This window comes from Desmodus rotundus, chromosome 11, assembly GCF_022682495.2.
Source record: "Desmodus rotundus isolate HL8 chromosome 11, HLdesRot8A.1, whole genome shotgun sequence".
Classification (NCBI taxonomy): domain Eukaryota; kingdom Metazoa; phylum Chordata; class Mammalia; order Chiroptera; family Phyllostomidae; genus Desmodus; species Desmodus rotundus.
Genome location: NC_071397.1, coordinates 5,045,434 through 5,064,166, shown reverse-complemented (window position 1 = coordinate 5,064,166; position 18,733 = coordinate 5,045,434). Strand labels below are relative to the sequence as shown.

At 47.0% G+C, this 18,733-nt stretch overlaps 1 protein-coding gene across 2 annotated transcripts in view; it reads right to left on the bottom strand.

The window, feature by feature from the left end:
- The window catches only part of RNF8 (ring finger protein 8), a 35,705-nt gene that overhangs the window by 8,679 nt on the left and 8,293 nt on the right, over window positions 1–18,733 (bottom strand). For both annotated transcript variants that reach the window (XM_045193404.3, XM_024557776.4), the window contains exons 3-7: window positions 9,062–9,802; window positions 6,556–6,618; window positions 4,222–4,311; window positions 2,299–2,406; window positions 129–333 (exon numbers count right to left, since the gene is read on the bottom strand). In XM_045193404.3, the coding sequence (XP_045049339.2) occupies window positions 129–333; window positions 2,299–2,406; window positions 4,222–4,311; window positions 6,556–6,618; window positions 9,062–9,802 (1,207 nt within the window). The remainder of the gene's footprint in view (window positions 1–128; window positions 334–2,298; window positions 2,407–4,221; window positions 4,312–6,555; window positions 6,619–9,061; window positions 9,803–18,733) is intronic.

Genomic DNA, 18,733 nt, shown 5'->3' with positions numbered 1-18,733 from the left:
CTTTTCCCCATTTCTTCCGCTTCTTCTTTAGCTCAAGAATCTTTCATCGGACTCTCTTCCCCAACCAGAAAAGTCTGTAAGGACTTCGCCGAGGACACTCACCACCTGGCTCATTCACACCCACTCACCTTTTCGTCCCTTAATTAAGTCAATTCGTCGTTCCTTCACCTCTGAACTCAGGTTGTCCACCATCTTACTAATGCAATTGTCCAGAACCAGGGAGGGGGTTTTGGACTTGATGTCCTTCCGACAAATGGGGCATTCGATCTTCCGCTTCATCCACTCGCTGATGCAGAAGGAGCAGAAACTGTGGGCACAGTTCAAGGTGACGGCCTGCAACAGGAATGTGAACACGCACGTCAGAGGGGTCACGCTCACTTCCGTAGGTGGTTGTGATCTCAAAGCCAGGCTAGGCCAAGTGGATATTTAACCGTAACCCTATCTAGAGAGCTCACCAAGGTACCAGAATCATCCCTGGGGATGGGAAATGTTAAGCTTCAAGTTAGATGATCTATTATCTTTCTCAAAGTTCATAAACACAGGCCCCACATAGGCTGATTTGTCTGTTCTATTCCAACAACTCAGGCCACTGCCAACATAGGTTAGCTACCTTGCAAACAAATGCCTTTGGACACAGGAAGGACTAGTAAGCGTGCGAATGTTTGGTACAAATACCTCACTAACTCTCTTCTGAAAAACAAATGTATGTCTTGTTAGTGGTGAATCAGAACCTCAATTTTTATATACAAAAGGGGACACACGTTGAAAACTCAATATATAGAATGGTAGGAGGCATCATCTCTTTTCAAAAGAAACCAAAAAAGTAAAATAAATCTAAAAGGCAACTAAAAAGGCTGGGGAAAAAAAGAAATGGAAAAAAGGTAATGGGTTCGCTGACAGCGCCTGAACCCAAGTGAATAAGCCTATGAGGAGAGAGAAAGCAGGAGCCATGTAATCTGAGGGGCTCCTCCGAGTAAACCAGAATTCTGCCAGCGTGCTTCTCATTCCCAAGAATATAAAGCACTGTCTTCCTTACTCTTATTTACGTACACCCCCTAGGATACAATGTTTTCTGAGGCTCAGAAGTCTTCATTCCTGCTTTTAGGGGAGCAGTGGAAAACAACACAGAAATCATTTATTTTCCAAATGCCAAGTTGAGCCCAGAAAGTCAACTAGGAGACATACTGTTTACTATAGGAGGTGAATTCTTACAAACAGGACTAAAAACCTGTCTGATTACAATGAAACCTTTTTCCAACCCTCACTTTAAGAGGTGACCAGTAGGAAAGGTCAGGCGGTATGCGGTAAACAAAGCACAGGTCAGCTCGTGTGCCTTGTCTGTCTGGGCAGACGCTCGCGGCGGCGAGCCAACTTGTCACCGGTTCCAAGCCCCTGTCCTTATCTTCCCCTAGTACAGCCTGTACGCCTCGTCAGCACACCACTAACCGAGCTTCTCCTAAGTAGGGAATCAAATGAATAGAAATTGTGGGAGAAATGTATGACCTGAAGTCCAAGTAGATCCTGAGCAAAAAAAAACCGGTCTGCTCGGGAGAGATTTTTCAGAAGGCTGGTGGACTCAAGCTCTTGAAGACCCCCGGAAAGGAGGAAAAAGCGTCAGTACGCATTTCCCTTTGTAAAGGAGTCTGAAAAGCAATGTCACGTAACAACTTGAATTTAAACTTGGGGTGTGAGATGAACTGGTCACAAATGGTAAAATTTTTGAAAAATAAGAGCCCGTGCAAAAATATGACAGGATAACCGATGGTAACCTAGGAGAGAGGTTTCGTTTCCATAAGGAGCCCCCCAGTCCCTGAAACGTGTCCCACTTGTGCGCTGAATTCCCGACGCCCCACATCAATGGCATTTACTGCCCATCGAAGGCTGCATCCCCACCCCCTCTCAGCACCACACCCATTCAGAGTAAGGAAACGTAGCTTTACTGAGCAGCTTTATCTGATACTTCAAAAATCTATCGCCATACAGCCCTGTGTCCTCCCCAACAACAGAGAGATAAAGGACTTATTGCAGCTTAAAATATTAATTATATCAAATAAACAGGAACAAATGAAATAAGAAAAAGGACAGTAAAGTTAAAGACAACTGTACAGAAACAAGTAAGAAGTGGCCACCTCCAGAGGTTACTTTGCAGTCAAATAGCTACGAGAAGTTCCTGCAAGAAACGCTCTTCAGAACGTTGCCCTATGGCCGAAGCAGCCTGTGTCGCTCGCTGAGGCTCCATTCAGGATTGGGAGAGCGACAAGGCTCCCGGGAGCCGCTGTTCACAATGTTTGCAATTACCTCAATGAAGTATTCCGAGCAAATAATGCACTGGAGCTCATTCTCTAGCACGTCGTTCACGTGGCTGAGAACCTCCTCTTTCTGTGCTCGCACCTTCTCCTTCTCTTCCTGCAAAGACACAACCCTGCTGCTGTCATTCGGGAGAACCAACAAGAATGCAAAACAGGACAGGAGCGGGATTAATCTTCCGGAATAGAACTCAGAAGGAGTCTAAATTAGAAACTCACCCTGGCGGAGCAACACAAGGAATAAAGCATTTTCCCCAAGGGGTGCTATTTCTCAGAACTGCTTTCTAATGTGGGCACTGTCTCCCTTTCTTTCCTTTCTCTGCTTTTTCAGTATCTGTACTGTAATTTGTCTCCTTCCCAAAATTAACTAAATGGGAGAAACTGAAGGTAGCACACTAACCGCACCAACCACCCAAGACCTTCTAGAACGAGACACTAAGTATCCCACAGCAAACTGCAGTTTAGAGGTGATAGAAAACCATCCCCCAAACCAGGAACTCACTGGACAAAAAAGAAGTCATAAAGAAGAGTCCACAGAGGCAGGAAACTTGAAGTACTGTATAAAGCCCCTTGTGCTCTTTGTAGCTGCCTCTTCCGTAAAATAGGGACAGTCCCTACATTCCCTGGAGGCTGGAGGCTGGAATGGTGGCCTCTCGAAGCATCTTCAGGCCCCAGCTCTACGCTTGCCACCCCCCACTCCTGCAGACGGCTGCAGTACAGCTTCCCTGTGCTCTCCCCAAGGGGCCAGACTGCTTGCAGACGGCCTTTTTAGGGACCATTGTAGGTGTGCTCTCGTGAAGCAGACATTTACTTAAGTTAGCACCTTATCCCCCCAAAAGAAAGTTATCAGGAGCCCCTGAGGGAGAGAGGAAATGACATTCAGGGTATACAGTTGATGCATTTTTCATCTTTTATTTTCTCTTCTAATCAGAGCAGAGACTGTCAGACTGCTTATGGCAGTGAGGAAGGTCCGAACCCATTTCCAACTGCAGTCAAGTTCCCTGAAAACTTAGAATTGCTGGTTTAAAAAAAAAAATATGGTGGCTTCTTGGAGGATGGGAAAGAAGGTACTAGTGATTTGAACAGAGCATACGGATATCCAACCAATGGAAAAGAGAGCCTCCTCCTCTCTCTGCTCCAGGTCGGTATGTGAGGAGGGGTGGGCAGAGAGGCAGTCAGACCCGGTGTTAATTTCAGGTCAGAGGTTATAAACTGCTGGCCTGTGGACTGGCCAGCCTACAGACTTGTTTAGTTTGGCCCTATCGTGCCGAAAGGCAAAACGAAAACTGAACTTGTTGCCAATATTTGGAAATCGGGGTACTTCATATAAACATTGGGAGTTCCACCTCTGTGGGAAGTTCAGAATACCTGACACCCCAGGCTCGCATTCTGCAGGGCAACAACTGGCTGCAGCAAAGCGGCGCTGCCTCCGGGGGTGGAGGTTGGGGGCAAAGGTCTCCTTCACGGGCACCTCTGTCCCCACAGGGCACTTCACTCAATTCCATTAACCGTCTGACTGGGCATTTGAGTTTATAACCCTAATTTAAGAATTCCGCTGATCGGATGTGGGGAAATAATTGCCTAAAGGTGTGAGGACACACTACTGTTTACTTTGACTGCGCCGCTCCATGGCCTGTATCTGCGGGATGCGCTGGAGGAGCGTCTGCCACAGACATGGACCGGACTGCAGGATGAGTATCTTCTCCCTAGCGTTTTGCTTCTGAATGAGGGAAGGAAACAGATGTTGTCTTCAGGCAGAGCCTTCTATGGGCCTAAGTAATTCTGCAGATTATTTCCCCTGGGGCCAGGACAGCCATATTCTCTCTCTCCATTCACCACAGCAACCCATGCACTGTTGAAAATGCTGAGTTGCATGTACTAACCAAATTCTAAACCTTCATCTTCTTGCTAGTACCTTGGTCTGCTCCAATTCTTTGTTCTTGGCTTGAATGATGGCTTCAAAGTCCTTCTTGCTGCGGTTTAGCTCTTCCATTAGAGCCCAGTGCTGCAGGAACATAGCAGACACACACTCAAGATGAGCTACACTGCATCTTCCCGTTAAGCTGCACATGCCCCCTCCGTTCCTCCCTCTACTGGTGGCATTAGTTCAACGGATCAATGGACCGGCAATTTAAAAAAAAAATGCCTCTGTTCCTTCAGGACATCTCACGCACCAGATCCTTTTTTTTTTCAGGGAAGGGGACAAACCGGGAGGGAGGCCACCAAATCTACAGATCCCCTGGAAATAACCCAACCTTCATGGCCATGTGAATCAACGGAAGAACTGCCATCCTGAGGGTCTGACTCTGTAGGTTTCCCCGGGAGCCCAGGAATGTGTATTTTTTTAAATCTGTCTAAGTGATTCTAAAATCCAAAGCTCAAGAACTAGTAGGTAACTCTGAGGTTACCCAGCACTAGGAGGGGCTTTTAAGAAATAACCCGGGAGAAATGGGATTCAGGGAAACTAGATAATCATTTTCACTGAAGTAAGAGAGACCTTCAACCCATTTATGCTACAAATCACACTACACGCTCACAGGGCAACGCTGCCCACACCCTGCCTGGGCGTTCTGCAACCAGGCCCGCCCAAGCGCCGGCAGCTCCTCCGCTGTGTCTAACTGCCCACCGGAACCTCAAGAGGCTCCGCTTCCATGAAACACAATTTCTGAGCTGCCTCGTGCTCAAGTACAGCTTATACTTTAAATCTCACTGCAAATCCTTTTTCTAAAGAAGGTGGAGCAAAGGTAAGTATTTCTGAAGAGGTTACTCAAGAAACAAATTTTGAAATATGTGGTCTCCTGAGAAAAGCAGTTACACAGGAAGGCCTGGGTACTTGTTCTTCTTGACTGCCACTTAGTGAGTCTCAGCTGTCTCTTCTACAAAACGGGGAATGGGCCCCTCCCACATCAGTGTTCACAATAAGATAAAGTGACAGATAGAAAGCATTCAGTAGAGTTTTTAGGCTCCACGTAAATGCAAGTTGTTATAATGGCCTGGTAAAGGAAAAGGAACAGCTTCAGAGGGACTGAGAGGTGGACCAACACACAGCCATGTTTCAGCTGAGAAAGCAGGACATCCCCGGGCATGCCGTTCTAGAACCATGACCCAAAAGTATCCCATTTTAGGCTAGTGAGTGGAGACTGGCGAGTACCTCACGCTAAATGACAGTGTGTCTTTCCTTTGTCTCAGGGGAGGGTGAGGAGCTGTGAGTGCAGAAAACTCAGTGATCCCTTCAGGATTCCAAGTAGCAGAACCTTACTCTTTCCCAGTCAATTTCAAAACACTCTCTGAATATTAATTTAATACTACTCTAATTGGGAAACATACCTACTTTCTCACCCAAGGAAATAAACAAACCTAGAAAATATAATTCCAAAAAGACTGAATTAATTTTCACCTAGTTCTTCCCAACGCTGTTTGTGTAACCCTCAAGGAAATCAAGGCAGGCACCTCCCAAGCTTTCACTACTGTGACTGTCAGCACTGTAAGAAGGCTGGGAGGGAGGCATGCGATAGAAGAATTCTAAAAACAAATCACCCTAAACAAATTCTAATGCAAGAGCTCACTTTTTTCAAGGAGATATGAACCATACCACTAACCTGACTAAACTTGCATCAAATTACTAATTTTAACGCATAAAAGAGAGAAGACAAAACAGGTTTTAAAGATGCAAAAAAGTTTATAAAAATAATCAGATGAGAGAAGTAATCAAGTTAAAGGAAATAAATGATAGGCTATCCTTTAGGAGAATTTTATTCCTGTGAGCCCTGCCCTTTCAGTAAATCAATGCTTTGCTGACTGTTGAGCTGCATATTCTCGACCTGACCTAAAATGCTTAGTTGGAACACTCTCAAGTGGTGTTTGGATGGCTTCAGCCCAGGACCCGTGAGGGAGTGGAGGCCCTTGCAGGCCTTGGTGGTGGCCAAGTCACAGCTTGCAATTCCCCTCTGCTGCCCTCACCTTTCTGGAAATGCAGACACTTCCCCAGAGAGCCTCCTAATTGCTGCAGGCTCCATTCCATTTTCACTAGAGCCACTTCTGCTCAGAGGAAGACGTAAGTTTCCATGCTGAGGTCTGGCACGTCCCTGAGGCTCCAGCCTCCGCCCTGATAGTGCGAGCAGCTGCCACCTGCTCTATCTGCAGCCTGGAGATGCTGCTGAGGTGCGTACCAAGCAGCAGAGGCAGCCGGCGGCCACGCAAAGCCTGGCTGCCCCCATCCCACAGCCCACAATGGCAACAGATAAGTTACCTCCTGCAGAGCCTGGGCCAGCTGCTGCTTCAGGTTCTCTTCTCCTTGCTCTTTCTCCAAACCCTACAATGCCGAAAACAAAATGGAAGGTTTCCCAGTCGGCGGGGGAAAAAAGAAACAGAAATCCAGCAACAAACAGAGCAGACTGGCTAGCATGAGCATCTGGAAGCAACAGGGGGTAGGAAGCAGGAGAACATTTCCCATTTTACTCCACGCGGTTGGCAGGAGGGAATTTAAGCAGCGTTAACTGCTCAAACACTGCTCACCTCAGGGCTGTCACTTTTAAGCCACCACTCAGGTTGTTCTGGAGAAACTTGAGGCTAACATGACACCCTCTTACTGTAAATGCTGTTACTTCCAAAACAAGGTAAGCTGAAAGGTTCTGAGCAAACTTTACCTACCTAAACACAGGTAAAATCCCCCAGGCTGGCACGCATGAGCTCCTCCATGCTTCTTCCCTCGATTCTGCCCCCATGCCCCCGTTTCTCACGCTGAGAATCGCTACCACTTTCACCCCATTAACTGCTCCTCCTCTCGCCCTGCCTGAGCTTAGGGCTCTATTTCCTCCATCGGCCCGTCCAACATGATGCCTTCCACATCATTACCCTACATCCAGTAAGAAGCTCTGGGCCCTTCCCTCCTTATTTTAAGAATTATCTACCCATTTAATAGGAGTATGCCAACTTGAAATTGTTCTCTAATTTAAATATATTGACTTAAAACTGTTACAATGATTTTATGGGTATAATACATTTATTAAGCATCTTTAAAGCCACCTGAACCCACATATAGTATCAGGCAACGTGTGCTAAAAAAAAAAAAAAAAGGATCTGTGTGAAGCAGCAAGGGTTAACTGAGCTTCTGAACAAGTCCTCAGGGTAGGGTAGATCCCGAGGGCTTGGTGGCAGAGGGAAATCCAGCCAATCAACAAAGGACTAGACACTATGCGCCGCTTATAAATGACCCTCTCATCCCTGGAGAAACTTTCTAAACCAGTCTGCCTTTCTTTACCATTTAGGTAAGGGAAAAGATTTTACAGCTATACCTTGAAGCATGCCCAGAGCAGCCACAAATATTAATTAACAGCAACTCTTGTCCTGGAACACATCAGACGCTAACTGCTCCAGGAAGGGTCCACGCAATGAAAATGCAGAGATAACCTCCCTGCACTAATTTCAAGAACTAGGCCCGGCTAGATAAGGGAAGCAAAAAGGTACACATAAGCAGTGTATCCCCTCAGAAAGATCGATTTAATCTATGGAATTTATAAATTGTTCAGAAATAAGCAAACACTACCGGTTGTTCATTACCCTGAATAAAGTAAACAGAAGATAAAAGCTTATTCACTTCGATTCTAATTGGCCCATCTTAGTTCTAAGTCAGCAGTTCTCAACTGGAGCCATGGCTCACTGTTGAGCCACAAGAATGTATAAAACAAGCAACACTTGCCTGTTTAGTCAGGGGCACGGACCTCTTTTCCCTTAGACTGCCAAGTAAAAAAAATGGTAACAGCCAGTGCAAAAATAGCCGTCTAGTGTGGATGAATCAAAATTATATCTATGGTTTTTTTGGTCATATTGTCAAAAAAAATTTTTTTTGGTGTGCCACACACAGAATTGCTGTCATTACTTTATGAAGAGGGGTGAACATCACCGTTCCAAGTCAACAATGGGGAATTCTTGACATTCCATATTGCCTGAGCTGGCAGGTGGGAGTGAAACAGGGGCTCTTGGCAAACGGGAACTGACATTCTCAGCAAGGAGTAGGATCAGGCTGGAGGCTTCTGCAACAGCTCGTCATCTACGAAAATGACTCAGGGATGGGGACACATTTGGCCTTGCCTTGACACAGCTAATAGAGTCATTATTTTACCTTCCCGCTATGGGTACCGTGGAAGGTGGCTTATAATTTAAGCCAACAATTGAGTCATGGTGTACCTGTCCCCTCCCAGGCTGGCTGCTCAGGGTAGAAAGAGAAGCATTTTCTGTCTTTGTGGCCTCCCACCTCCTAGGTGAGCTGCAGAGCTAACAAGTTGCCAGGCAATCCAGGACCAAGTAACTAGCTGACCCAAACCTGCCTTGGGGCCACGTGATTTGACTTGGACCACAGAGCAAAGAAGAGTAACTCTGAGGACAACTACTGGTTTAAATGGAGTGTGCTGTGGTTCTGTGACATCTTGACCTTCACCCAACCTCTCAATGAATTTACCTCAGTCCTGAGATGCCTCAACGTTACATCCTGAGACCAGTTACCTCCTGGGGCTGGCACTGCCCGTCACCTTACCCCATCTTGGCATCCCAACTTGGGTGCTTGATCTGATCACCATGCTGAAGCCTTAACCTTTGATTCAACCCCTTCTCTTACCTCAAAGTTTTCTGTTCCCATTCCATCCCCTACCCCTGGCGCTCAGCATTTGGTCCCTGATCCAGAAACAGAGCCTTGGCTAGAGGCTCACAAAGGGCCTGCCCACCCGAGAGGCCCTCCTGTCCTTCCCTCCGGGTGGTACCTGGAGATACTGCTGCTCCTCCCGGAAAGTCTTCTCTAGCTGCTCCACTCGGGCCTGCTGCTGGGCCTGCTCCGCACAGAGCTGTGACTGTAAGTCCCGTAATTCCTGCTCCATTTGCACAATATTCTTTGAGTCCCCTTTCTGGCTCTGCTTTTTCTCATTCAGAACAGCTTCCTGCTTTTCCTGCATCTGTGTTTTGAGCTTCAGAATCCTAGACATGGTCACCTTGATCAGCTCTAACCTGCTCTGAGACACTAACGGGTCTGAGGCTCTCTGCTCCTCATGCTGGAGCTCCGGGACTGTGGGGGGGCCCGGGGAAACACGAGCCCCTGTGGTGTGCTCACTTGGCTCAAGGGCAGTCGACTGAGGTTCCATGGGTTCCGAGGGCTGACTGGCCATTTCACCTTTCCCATGGGACTTCAGTGGCTGGCCAGGTTCACAAGACGTTCTACTTATTTTGGATTTCAAATGTGAGGGGCCTTCAGCTGCAGGAGCTTCTAATTCATCCGAACTACATTTCCTTTTAGTTCTCGAGCCCCTGTTTTTTCCCATCAACTGGTCACTTGCTGGGGCCAGGCAAGGACGCATCTTCTCCCAGTCTTCTTCCGTAACTTCATACTCGTACTCTGCACTCTCCTTATTCTCCAGAGCCACCCCGAGCTGCACGTGGTCTCCCTCACGGATGGAATGGACCTCTAAAGGCTGCAGACGTACTCTGTTCAGCCAAACACCATTCAGACTCTGGGAAAAGGGAAAGAAAAACGAAATAAGCTTCATGATTTTCCTCCTCTTAATGGAATGTCTCCCCTGCTGCCGCACAACCTTCTGCCTTTTCAAAAGGAAAACCCTTGAGAACAAATAGAAAAGAAAGGTTCATAAACCACCATCCTTAGAAACAGCATTCTTCGAACAGCACTTTGGCTTTTTACCTCTACTTCACGTTCATGCCTCCACAGAGAACTGCCTATGTAACAGGCAGGAATCAGCTCATTACCGGTGGATGAATTACTCTACTAAATGCAGCAGCACTGAAAGAAACAGAAATTTAATAGCTCCTATTGACCTAAACGGGAAGCAAAGGCCCAGGACTGAAAAACACTGCTGTGAATGAGTAAAGAAAGTGGCATCCAATGACGAGGTCCACACGTAGGCGTGACCAGGAAAGCCAGGCAAACACTGTCTCTGGATGTGCCCCCGGGCACACTGGTGAAGAGCAGAGCACCTTCCCGTACACGTAAACCGAAAAAGACAGCCCCGATACCTCTCCTGGGGTCAAACTGCAGGCGGAACCCGACCCAGCTCACAGCAGAGGTCCACGGGCAACAGGACTCTGGGCTCAGACAGACTTGGGTTCTTAACCTGCTGCACTACCTCGGGCTTATTGTCGCATGGCCTTCAGCAATGTATTTACCCTCTGTGCCTCCCTTCAGTCTGTACAATAGGGACATACAGTATCTACCTCTATGATTCCTGTGAGGAATAAATGAGCAAAAACATGTAAAAACACTTAATGCAGTGGCTCACACACAATAAATGCTTGATGAATATTTACCTCATGGCTTTAACTAAATCATCGTGGAGACGTTAAGAGCAGGGAGCCTGGAATCAGGCTGCCGGAGTGTAATCTGGCTCCATCACTTCATAGCTGTGTGACCATGGGAAAGTCTCTTACCCTCTCTATGCCCCAGTTACCACATCTCTAAAACAGAAAATAATAATAGTCTCTCCCTCATGGTGTCTGTGTGGATTTAACAGAATTACATATGTAATGTACTTAGAAAAGCGCTTGGCACCTAGTAAGCATTATATAAGTGTTCTCTACTATTATTATGTTCTGGCTCATTTAACAACGATCACTTCAATTCTATGCTCAGCATCTTTCAAGGTAAGTATACCGAGTACAAAACTGAAAGATAGGAAAACAACTTTCAGCAGCTTTGGAAAGCAAAACACGAGGGCACGTGCATGCGAATGTGGGCTACGGAGCACCGCCTGTAAATGCAGAGGAGCAGAAGGCGCAGCTGGGTGAGCCGAGACATGCTAAGTGGGGCCGGCGGGCATGAAGACACTTGGAACAAATGCAGAAGTCAGAGTCTAAGGAAACAAGTGGTTGTTTTAACCCGTGTCAAGGACTTACCTTTAGCACCTGCCGGAGAGGAAACGCACAGCTGAACTGTTACAAAGACTTATGTTTATGTCGGTAACCGTATCTACCTACTTTTAGCTACAAAAATTACCTGGTCAACCCAGATACAAGGAATGGGGGCTTGAGCACAAGGCACAGAGGACGAGGGGAGTAGAGGCTGGAGCTCAGCTGTTCTGGTCCCGGGCCCTTGTTTCTGGTTTTGTATCATTTGGCTAGAGCGGGGAGAGGTAGAAAAAGCCGAGCACAGGTATACATATATATATAAAGATAGATTCGTAGAAAGACTGACTCTAACCCACTGCCGTAGGCCTATCCTGGCTTACCTGACTAAATTTCTCCCAACCCTTCTATTCAGACTCAGCCCGAGGAACTATGAGGAGTGATCAGTTCTGCGGACAACACGTGGGAAAATACAAAGGAGGGGGTTAGAGGTCAGGAGAGTTTATTTGAAAACAATTTTACAGGAGAATTGATTATACATAGGGAAAAAATCTCAGGAAAAGTAGTATGACACAGAAGGCCGCCTAATGCTAAGGGACAGACATTTCAGAAAGATGTCAAAGGCAAAAATAAGGGGAAAGAAAGAAAGAAAGAAGGTTATGGGGACAGCCCAAGACTGGAGAGAACAGGGGAAAGCTGGGGCAAACTTTCCAGACACACCGCGGCTGCCCACTAGATCCTCTGCACGACTCGCCTCCTGCAGGGCCCTGTGTATAAGCTCTCCAGTTTTTCCCATGCGTTTTATCCCAGCATCCCTCCACGTTCACCCATTCATCACTTCCTGGTGACACCTAGTGGTGGGACTTAGACCGCAGCCCTGAGTCGGGTCAGTCACAAGGTGACTGTAGAAAAGGATGGAAATACCATGGCTATGTAAGAACGATCAAGTACCGGCCGGGACATGGGCTCAAATACAGTGGTTTAAATAAATCAAACTCTGTTCAAGCCTTTCTTTTTTTCAATTTTTTAAAATTTATTGATTTTACAGAGAGAGGGGAAGGGGAAAAAGGGGAGGGAGTATTGTGGCGGGAGGGAGAGAGAGAGAGAGAGAGAAACATTTGTCGATTTGTCATTCCACTCGTTTATGCGTTCACTGGTTGTTTCTTGTATGTGCCCTGATGGGGACTGAACCTGCAACCCTGGTGTATCCGGATGACGCTCTCACCACATGAATAGCCAGCCAGGGCCACCATCAGTATGCTTTAAAAATACCCCAGCTAAGGGCAAAAACTGCAAGCAGGGTTGAGAACCACTGCTCTGGCTGCTGAAAGACCAGAGGCGGAACTATCCCAAGCGACAAGGCTTGTTCACACAGTTTAACTCACCGGAGACTTTAAACACCCGAGCCTGCAGGAGGACAAGGGTGGGAGCCGCCAAGTGACAGGCGAGCAGCACGGGGTGGGCAGGGAAGAATGAGAAAGGCTCGGATGACTCGCTGAGCCTCTAGGACTGCAGATAAGTGAGCACACGCCCCAGAGCATTTCAGACTGTGACTCTGAAACCACACACCTTCTGGAAGAGCTGGACACCAATACATAGGATGAACTATCTGGAGAGCCACTCAATTAACCGAAATCTACACAACTACAGCCATCTTCATATATTTTTGAAAACTGATTATAAAGAAAGAGGAAGGGAGCCCTGGCGTGTGTAGCCCAGTGGATTGAGCACTGGCCTGTGGACCAAAGGTCGCCAGTTCGATTCCCAGTCGGGGCACATGCCTGAGTTGCAGGCCAGGTCCCCAGCTGGGGACACGTGAAGGGCAACCACACATTGATGTTTCTCTTCCTCTCTTTCTCCTTCCCTTCTAATAAATAAATAAATAAATAAAATCTTAAAAAAAAAAAAAGAAAGAGGAAGGGAGGAGCAGAGAGAGAGAGAAAGAAAGAGACATCAGTGTAAGAGAGAAACATAGGTCAGTTGCCTCCCGTACACGCCCTGACTGGGGACTGAGCCCTCATCCTAGGGATGCGCCCCGACTGGGGATGGAACCCGCAGCCCTCTGCTGCACAGAACGCTCCAACTCACTGAGCCGCCTGGCCAGGGCCCATCCGCATGTTTGTGTACGAAATAAACGGTCCTCCAAGGCTGGGGTTTTTTTCTAACTCAAGTTTAAACCAACATTGCATTTGTTGCATTTCCCTTTCTGGCCTCTGCAGCATATGAGAGAGACCATTTCTGAAGAAGGAATGTAGTTCTGAGTTTTGAGTTACTAGTAATATCCACCTCTTCAAACGACTTGGCAAATGACTTCAGATGTGACCGTAACAGTAACATCCTGCACCTGAAATTCAAATCCTTCATCAGGAGAAGGCTGGTAAGGCGTCATGCCGGAGAGAAAAGGAGCATCTGGTACGGGGAGAAAAAAGTGAAGGGAGCGGCTCCATCAAAACAACCCAGTCACAGCTTCTCTCAAAATTCAGTCATTTCGCAAACTGAATCAAAGCTAAGAGGCTCAAGCCAGACAGACTCGGAAGAACCAGGCGCCCACCTTTTCTCCATCTTGTCTGGCTGAGAGCCCAGAGAGGAGCCTTACGGTACCAGCCCGAGAAAAAAGGGTGCAAGGCAAACACTGGGGGGCGGCCCAGCGGGCACTGCCATGGTCTGTCGTTGGCCCCGGCTGCCTCTGTGGCCCTGAGGTCGATGTTGGAGGAAGACTGAAGCCAGTCAGCCGGGGGCTTCCCAGACTCCCGCAATCTGCTGTCCCATAAATGGAACGTATCTATGCTGCACATCCTCAAAGAAAGAAGGGGCAGGCAACTCACCTCCGTAACACAGTAACCTCGTTACCAAACAGCCAACTCTGATGAGGACAACATCCTTCCCTAAGGTGTTTTGATGTAAGCTATTGTAGGGGCTTTAAAACTTTGCAACTATGTCTTACATATGCATAATTTAATTGTTTTTAAAGCATGCAGCCAGCAGAGCAAACTGCTTGTGTCCTTCACTGGTATTTGACAATGGGGTAGAGACTTGTGAGTTTGAGCCCCGGCTTAGTCACTCACTCAGCCAGTCATGTAGAAGGCCTGGAGCAAGTCAGTTTATGTCTTTGGGCCTCAGGCTCATCTGTCCCCAGAAGGGGTTAAACTACATCATCTGTAAGGTCCCTCTTTCAGTGCCAATTTCTTTTGTCACAGGGCCTTGCCAAGAGTACTGAACCAATTAACTCGGCCTCTCCTTCAACACAGTGCCAACTCAACTTAATCCTAGTGCAAGAAAGTACTTTCTCCAAGCGCTTAAATCTACAAGTTTTATGCATGAAAAATGAGGCTGCTGGGCAGACCTGCAGGATACCTGAGATACTGTGAATTATGACAACAAGCGTATATTTGGATTGCATCCTCATTTCTAGCAAGAGCTTCCAAAACTCGGAATTTCCTAAGTAGTGACCAGGAGCACAGTGTCTTTTGTTCTGTTAATGAGGTGACTTTGGGAGTGTCTCTAGGTCACCTAAAGATGAGGGATGGTTGCTAGGGGGACTGGAACTGTAAGTCCCACCCCTCCATCTCTTGGGAGGGGAGGGGCTGCAGGTTGAATTCATCACCAATGGCCAACGATTTAATTAATCATGCCTCTGTAACGAATCCTCCATTAAAACAAACAAACAAACAAAAAGACAGGTTCGGAGAGCTGAGTTGGTGAATACACAGAAGTGCTGGGAGAGTATCGTACCTAGATAGGGCGTGAAAGTTCCACGTCCCCTGCCACGTGCCTTCCCCTAAACATCTCTTCCCACTGGATGTTCATCTGCATTCCTTATCACATTCTTTTAAATTTTTTTTAACATTATCTTTAATTTTTTCAATTACAGTTGACATTATATTAGTTCAGGTGCACACCCCAATGATTAGACATTATATAACTTACTAAGTGATCATCCCAATAAATCTTGTACCCATATGACACCATCCATAGTTGTTAGAATATTACTGACTATATTCCCTATGCTGTATTTTTTGTATCTCCATGACGATTTTGTAACAGCCAATCTGTACTTCTTGATCCCGTTACCATTTTCACCCATCCCCTAACCCCTCCCCCATCTGGCAACCATCAAAACATCCTATGAGTCTGTTTCTGTTTTGCTTGTTTATTTTGTTTTTTAGGTTCAATTGTTAACAGATATGTATTTACTGACATTTTATTGTTTATATTTATCTTTTTTTTCCTTCTTCTGAAAGAGGACCCTTTAGCCCTAACTGGTGTGGCTCAGTGGATTGGACATCATCCTGTAAACCAAAAGGGCTTCAGTTTGATTCCCGGACAGGGCACGTGCCCGGGTAGCAAGCCAGGCCCCCAGCTGCGGATGTGTGAGAGGCAACCAATCAATCTTTCTCTCCCTCTTTTTCTCCTCCCTTCCCTTCTCTCTAAAAATAAATAAATAAAATCCTTTTTTTTTTTTTTTTAAAGAGGAAGACTCTTTAGCATTTCATCTAATACTGGTTCAGTGGTGATGAACTCCTTTAGCCTTTCCTTGTCTGGGAAGCTCTTTACATGTCGTTCGATTCTGAATGACAGCTTTGCTGGGTAGAGTAATTTTGGCTGTAGGTCCTTGCTTTTCATCATTTTCAGTATTTCTTGCCAATCCTCTCTGTCCTGCAAAGTTTCTGTTGAGAAATCAGCTGACAATCTTATGGGAGTTCCCTGTAGATAACTAACTGCCTTTCTCTTGCTGCTTTTAAGATTCTCTCTCTGTCTTCAACCTTTGGCATTTTTAATTATGATGTGTCTTGGTGTGGACCTCTTCAGGTCCATCTTGTTTGGGATTCTCCATGCTTCCTGCGCTTGTACATTTATTTCCTTCACCAGGTTAAGGAAGCTTTCTGTCATTATTTTTTTCAAATAGGTTTTTAATTTCTCGCTCTCTCTCTTCACCTTCGGGCACCCCCATGATGCAAATGTGGGTAAGCTTGAAGCTGTCCCAGAGGCACCTTACTCTATCCTCATTTTCTTGGATTCTTTTTTCTTTTTGCTGTTCCGATTGGCTGTTTTTTGCTTCCTTATGTTCCAAATCACTGTTTTTATTCTTGGCTTCATGGACTCTACTGTTGATTCCCTGTAAATTATTCTTCATTTCTGACTGATTCTTTTTTACAGTTTCCATGTCCTTTTTTATGCTGTTGAAGTCCTAAGTTCATCTACTTTCCCCCCTTTCCCCCCTAAGTCCATTGAGCATCCTTATAATCAGTGTTTTGAACTCTGCATCTGATACATTGCGTATGTCCATTTTGTCTAGTTCTTTCTCTGGCATTTTGTCCTCTTCTTTCATTTGGGCCATGCTTTTGTCTCATCTTGGCTGCTTCCCTGTGTTTGTTTCTGTGTATTAGGTAGAGCTGCTATGTCTCCCAGGTTTAGTAGTGTGGCCTTCTGTAGTAGGTGTCCTGAAGGGCCCAGTGGCACAGCCTCCCTGATCACCTAAGCTGGGCACTCTAGGTGTGTCCACCTGTGTGCACTATGAACACACTCCTCTTAGTTCAGCCTTGATTGCTATTGGCACATCAATGGGAGGGATTTACCCCCAGGCCAATCAGCTGCAAGGACTGGCTGCAACCACTGTGGAGGATCAGCTGTGCAGGGACCAACCCCACGGAACGGGACTTACTTCATTGGGGCTCTGGTGCCCACTGAAGTCTGCCCCTTGAGTGTGTCATTTGTGGAGGTGGGGGCATGGTGTTTTGACGTGGTCTGAAGCTGTCCACCAAGTGCACTGGCTCTGGGGCCTCCCAGGAGGTGCAGGTCAAGGTCAACTACTACCTGTGTTCTGTCACGGGCCACCAAAGCAATCTGCAGATGGATGCTAATTGTGCTGGGCTTGGAGATGCCCAGGAAAGGCCAAGTTGCAAACCAAGGCCGGCTGCCACTACTGCCAAGCCTGGGGCCACCTAGCAAGAGGTTCAGGGCACAGCAAGGCCAGATATTTGAGAGATTTTAGAAAAGTCTGAAGCAAGAGCTAAGACAGGCCATTTGTATGGAAAAGTCACTGGGAACAGCTTGGGTGGGCCCGCAAATTGGTGGGGCAGGCCCTCAGAATCACCAAGGTGGGGCAAACAGTGATAGCCAGGTTGATGGAGACTCAGATGTGGGTCCTGACTACAAGCTCTGTTGCGGAAGGGCTAAAAAAAGGGAAGATGGCCTCTGCCTACACTTCTGTTTGGGAGAAAGCTGCGCGCCGCCCCCCCTCCTCCCCCCAGCTCTCACTCTGATGCCAGACTTCAGGGAACTGAACTCAGTTCCTCCCCGTACGTCCGTGGTGCCTTACAAGCTGCTGTCCCAGTGCTGGAGCTCCAACAGAGCAAGTCCGAGTAAGTGTGTGTGCGGGCCCATCAAAAGGAACTGCCTGGAATTCGCCGCAACCCCCAGTGGTTTTCACTGCCAGAAGTTGTGGGGACTTCTCTTCCCAGCACGGGAACCCTGCACTGGGGGGACTGGTGTGGGGCTGGGACCCCTCACTCCTCAGGGGGGAACCTCTGCAGCTGAGATATCCCTCCCCATTTTAAACCACCACATGTGGATATGGGACCAGCCTGTTCCATATCTCTGTCCCTCTTATCAGTTTTGCTGTGACATCTTCTGTATATACTAAGTCGTAGGACTTCCACTCAGCTAGACTTCAGGTGGCTCTGAATGATGGTTGTTCTGTAGTATAGTCACAATTTTGATGTGGTTGTGGGAGGATGCAAGCACTGAATTTATGCATGCTGCCACCTTGACCGGAAGCCCTCCTACCCTTTTACAACTAACTGGTAAATGTAAGTAAACATTTCCTTGATTTCTGTGAGTCACCCTAGCAATTAATTGAATCCAAAGGGATGGAAGGTCATGGGAACCTGATTTATAGCCAGTTGATCAGAAGTACAAGTAATAGTGTGGACTTGCAACTGGCATCTGAGGTCCAAGGAAGGGTCCTTGGAACCCCTACGGGTGGTTGGTTGATCCGAAGCATAGGTGTTAACCTGGGCTTGCAATCAGGGTCTGAAGTGGAGGGTGGTCTGGCGGGACTAAGCCCTTTGCCTGTGGGATCTGATGCTCTCCATGTAGCTAGTGTCAGAATGGCAGGACATCCAGCTGCTGTCCCCAGCACTGCCCGGTGGTGCGGGAGTAACCCTCCCCACACGCAGAAATGCATCTCAGAGCCATTTTAATATACTTCCTTCTAACAGTTATCTTAAAATCCTCCCAACCAGAGCAGTTTAAAAGGGTGTCTGAGGACATTTTGCACTTCCTAATCCTTAAATGCCTACATTAGAAGTACTCTTGGCTCACAGTCTTCACTTTTGCTGTATTCCTTGGTTCGCTTGTAGATCTGAGCTTTAGGTACTTTCTAATTTGTAGGCTTAAACACTATTTCGCCTTCTTTAGTATTCACACTTTTCAAGGTTTTAAAGCAGAAAGGCCCTTTATTCAAAGAAAATGTTCCTCGGAACACCAATACATAAATCAGGTTTAAGGAAGAGGGAGATGGTTTGCTCTGATTGAAGAATGGGGAGGAGGAGGAACTAAGCTCAGCTCCTCCCTCCTCCCCATGC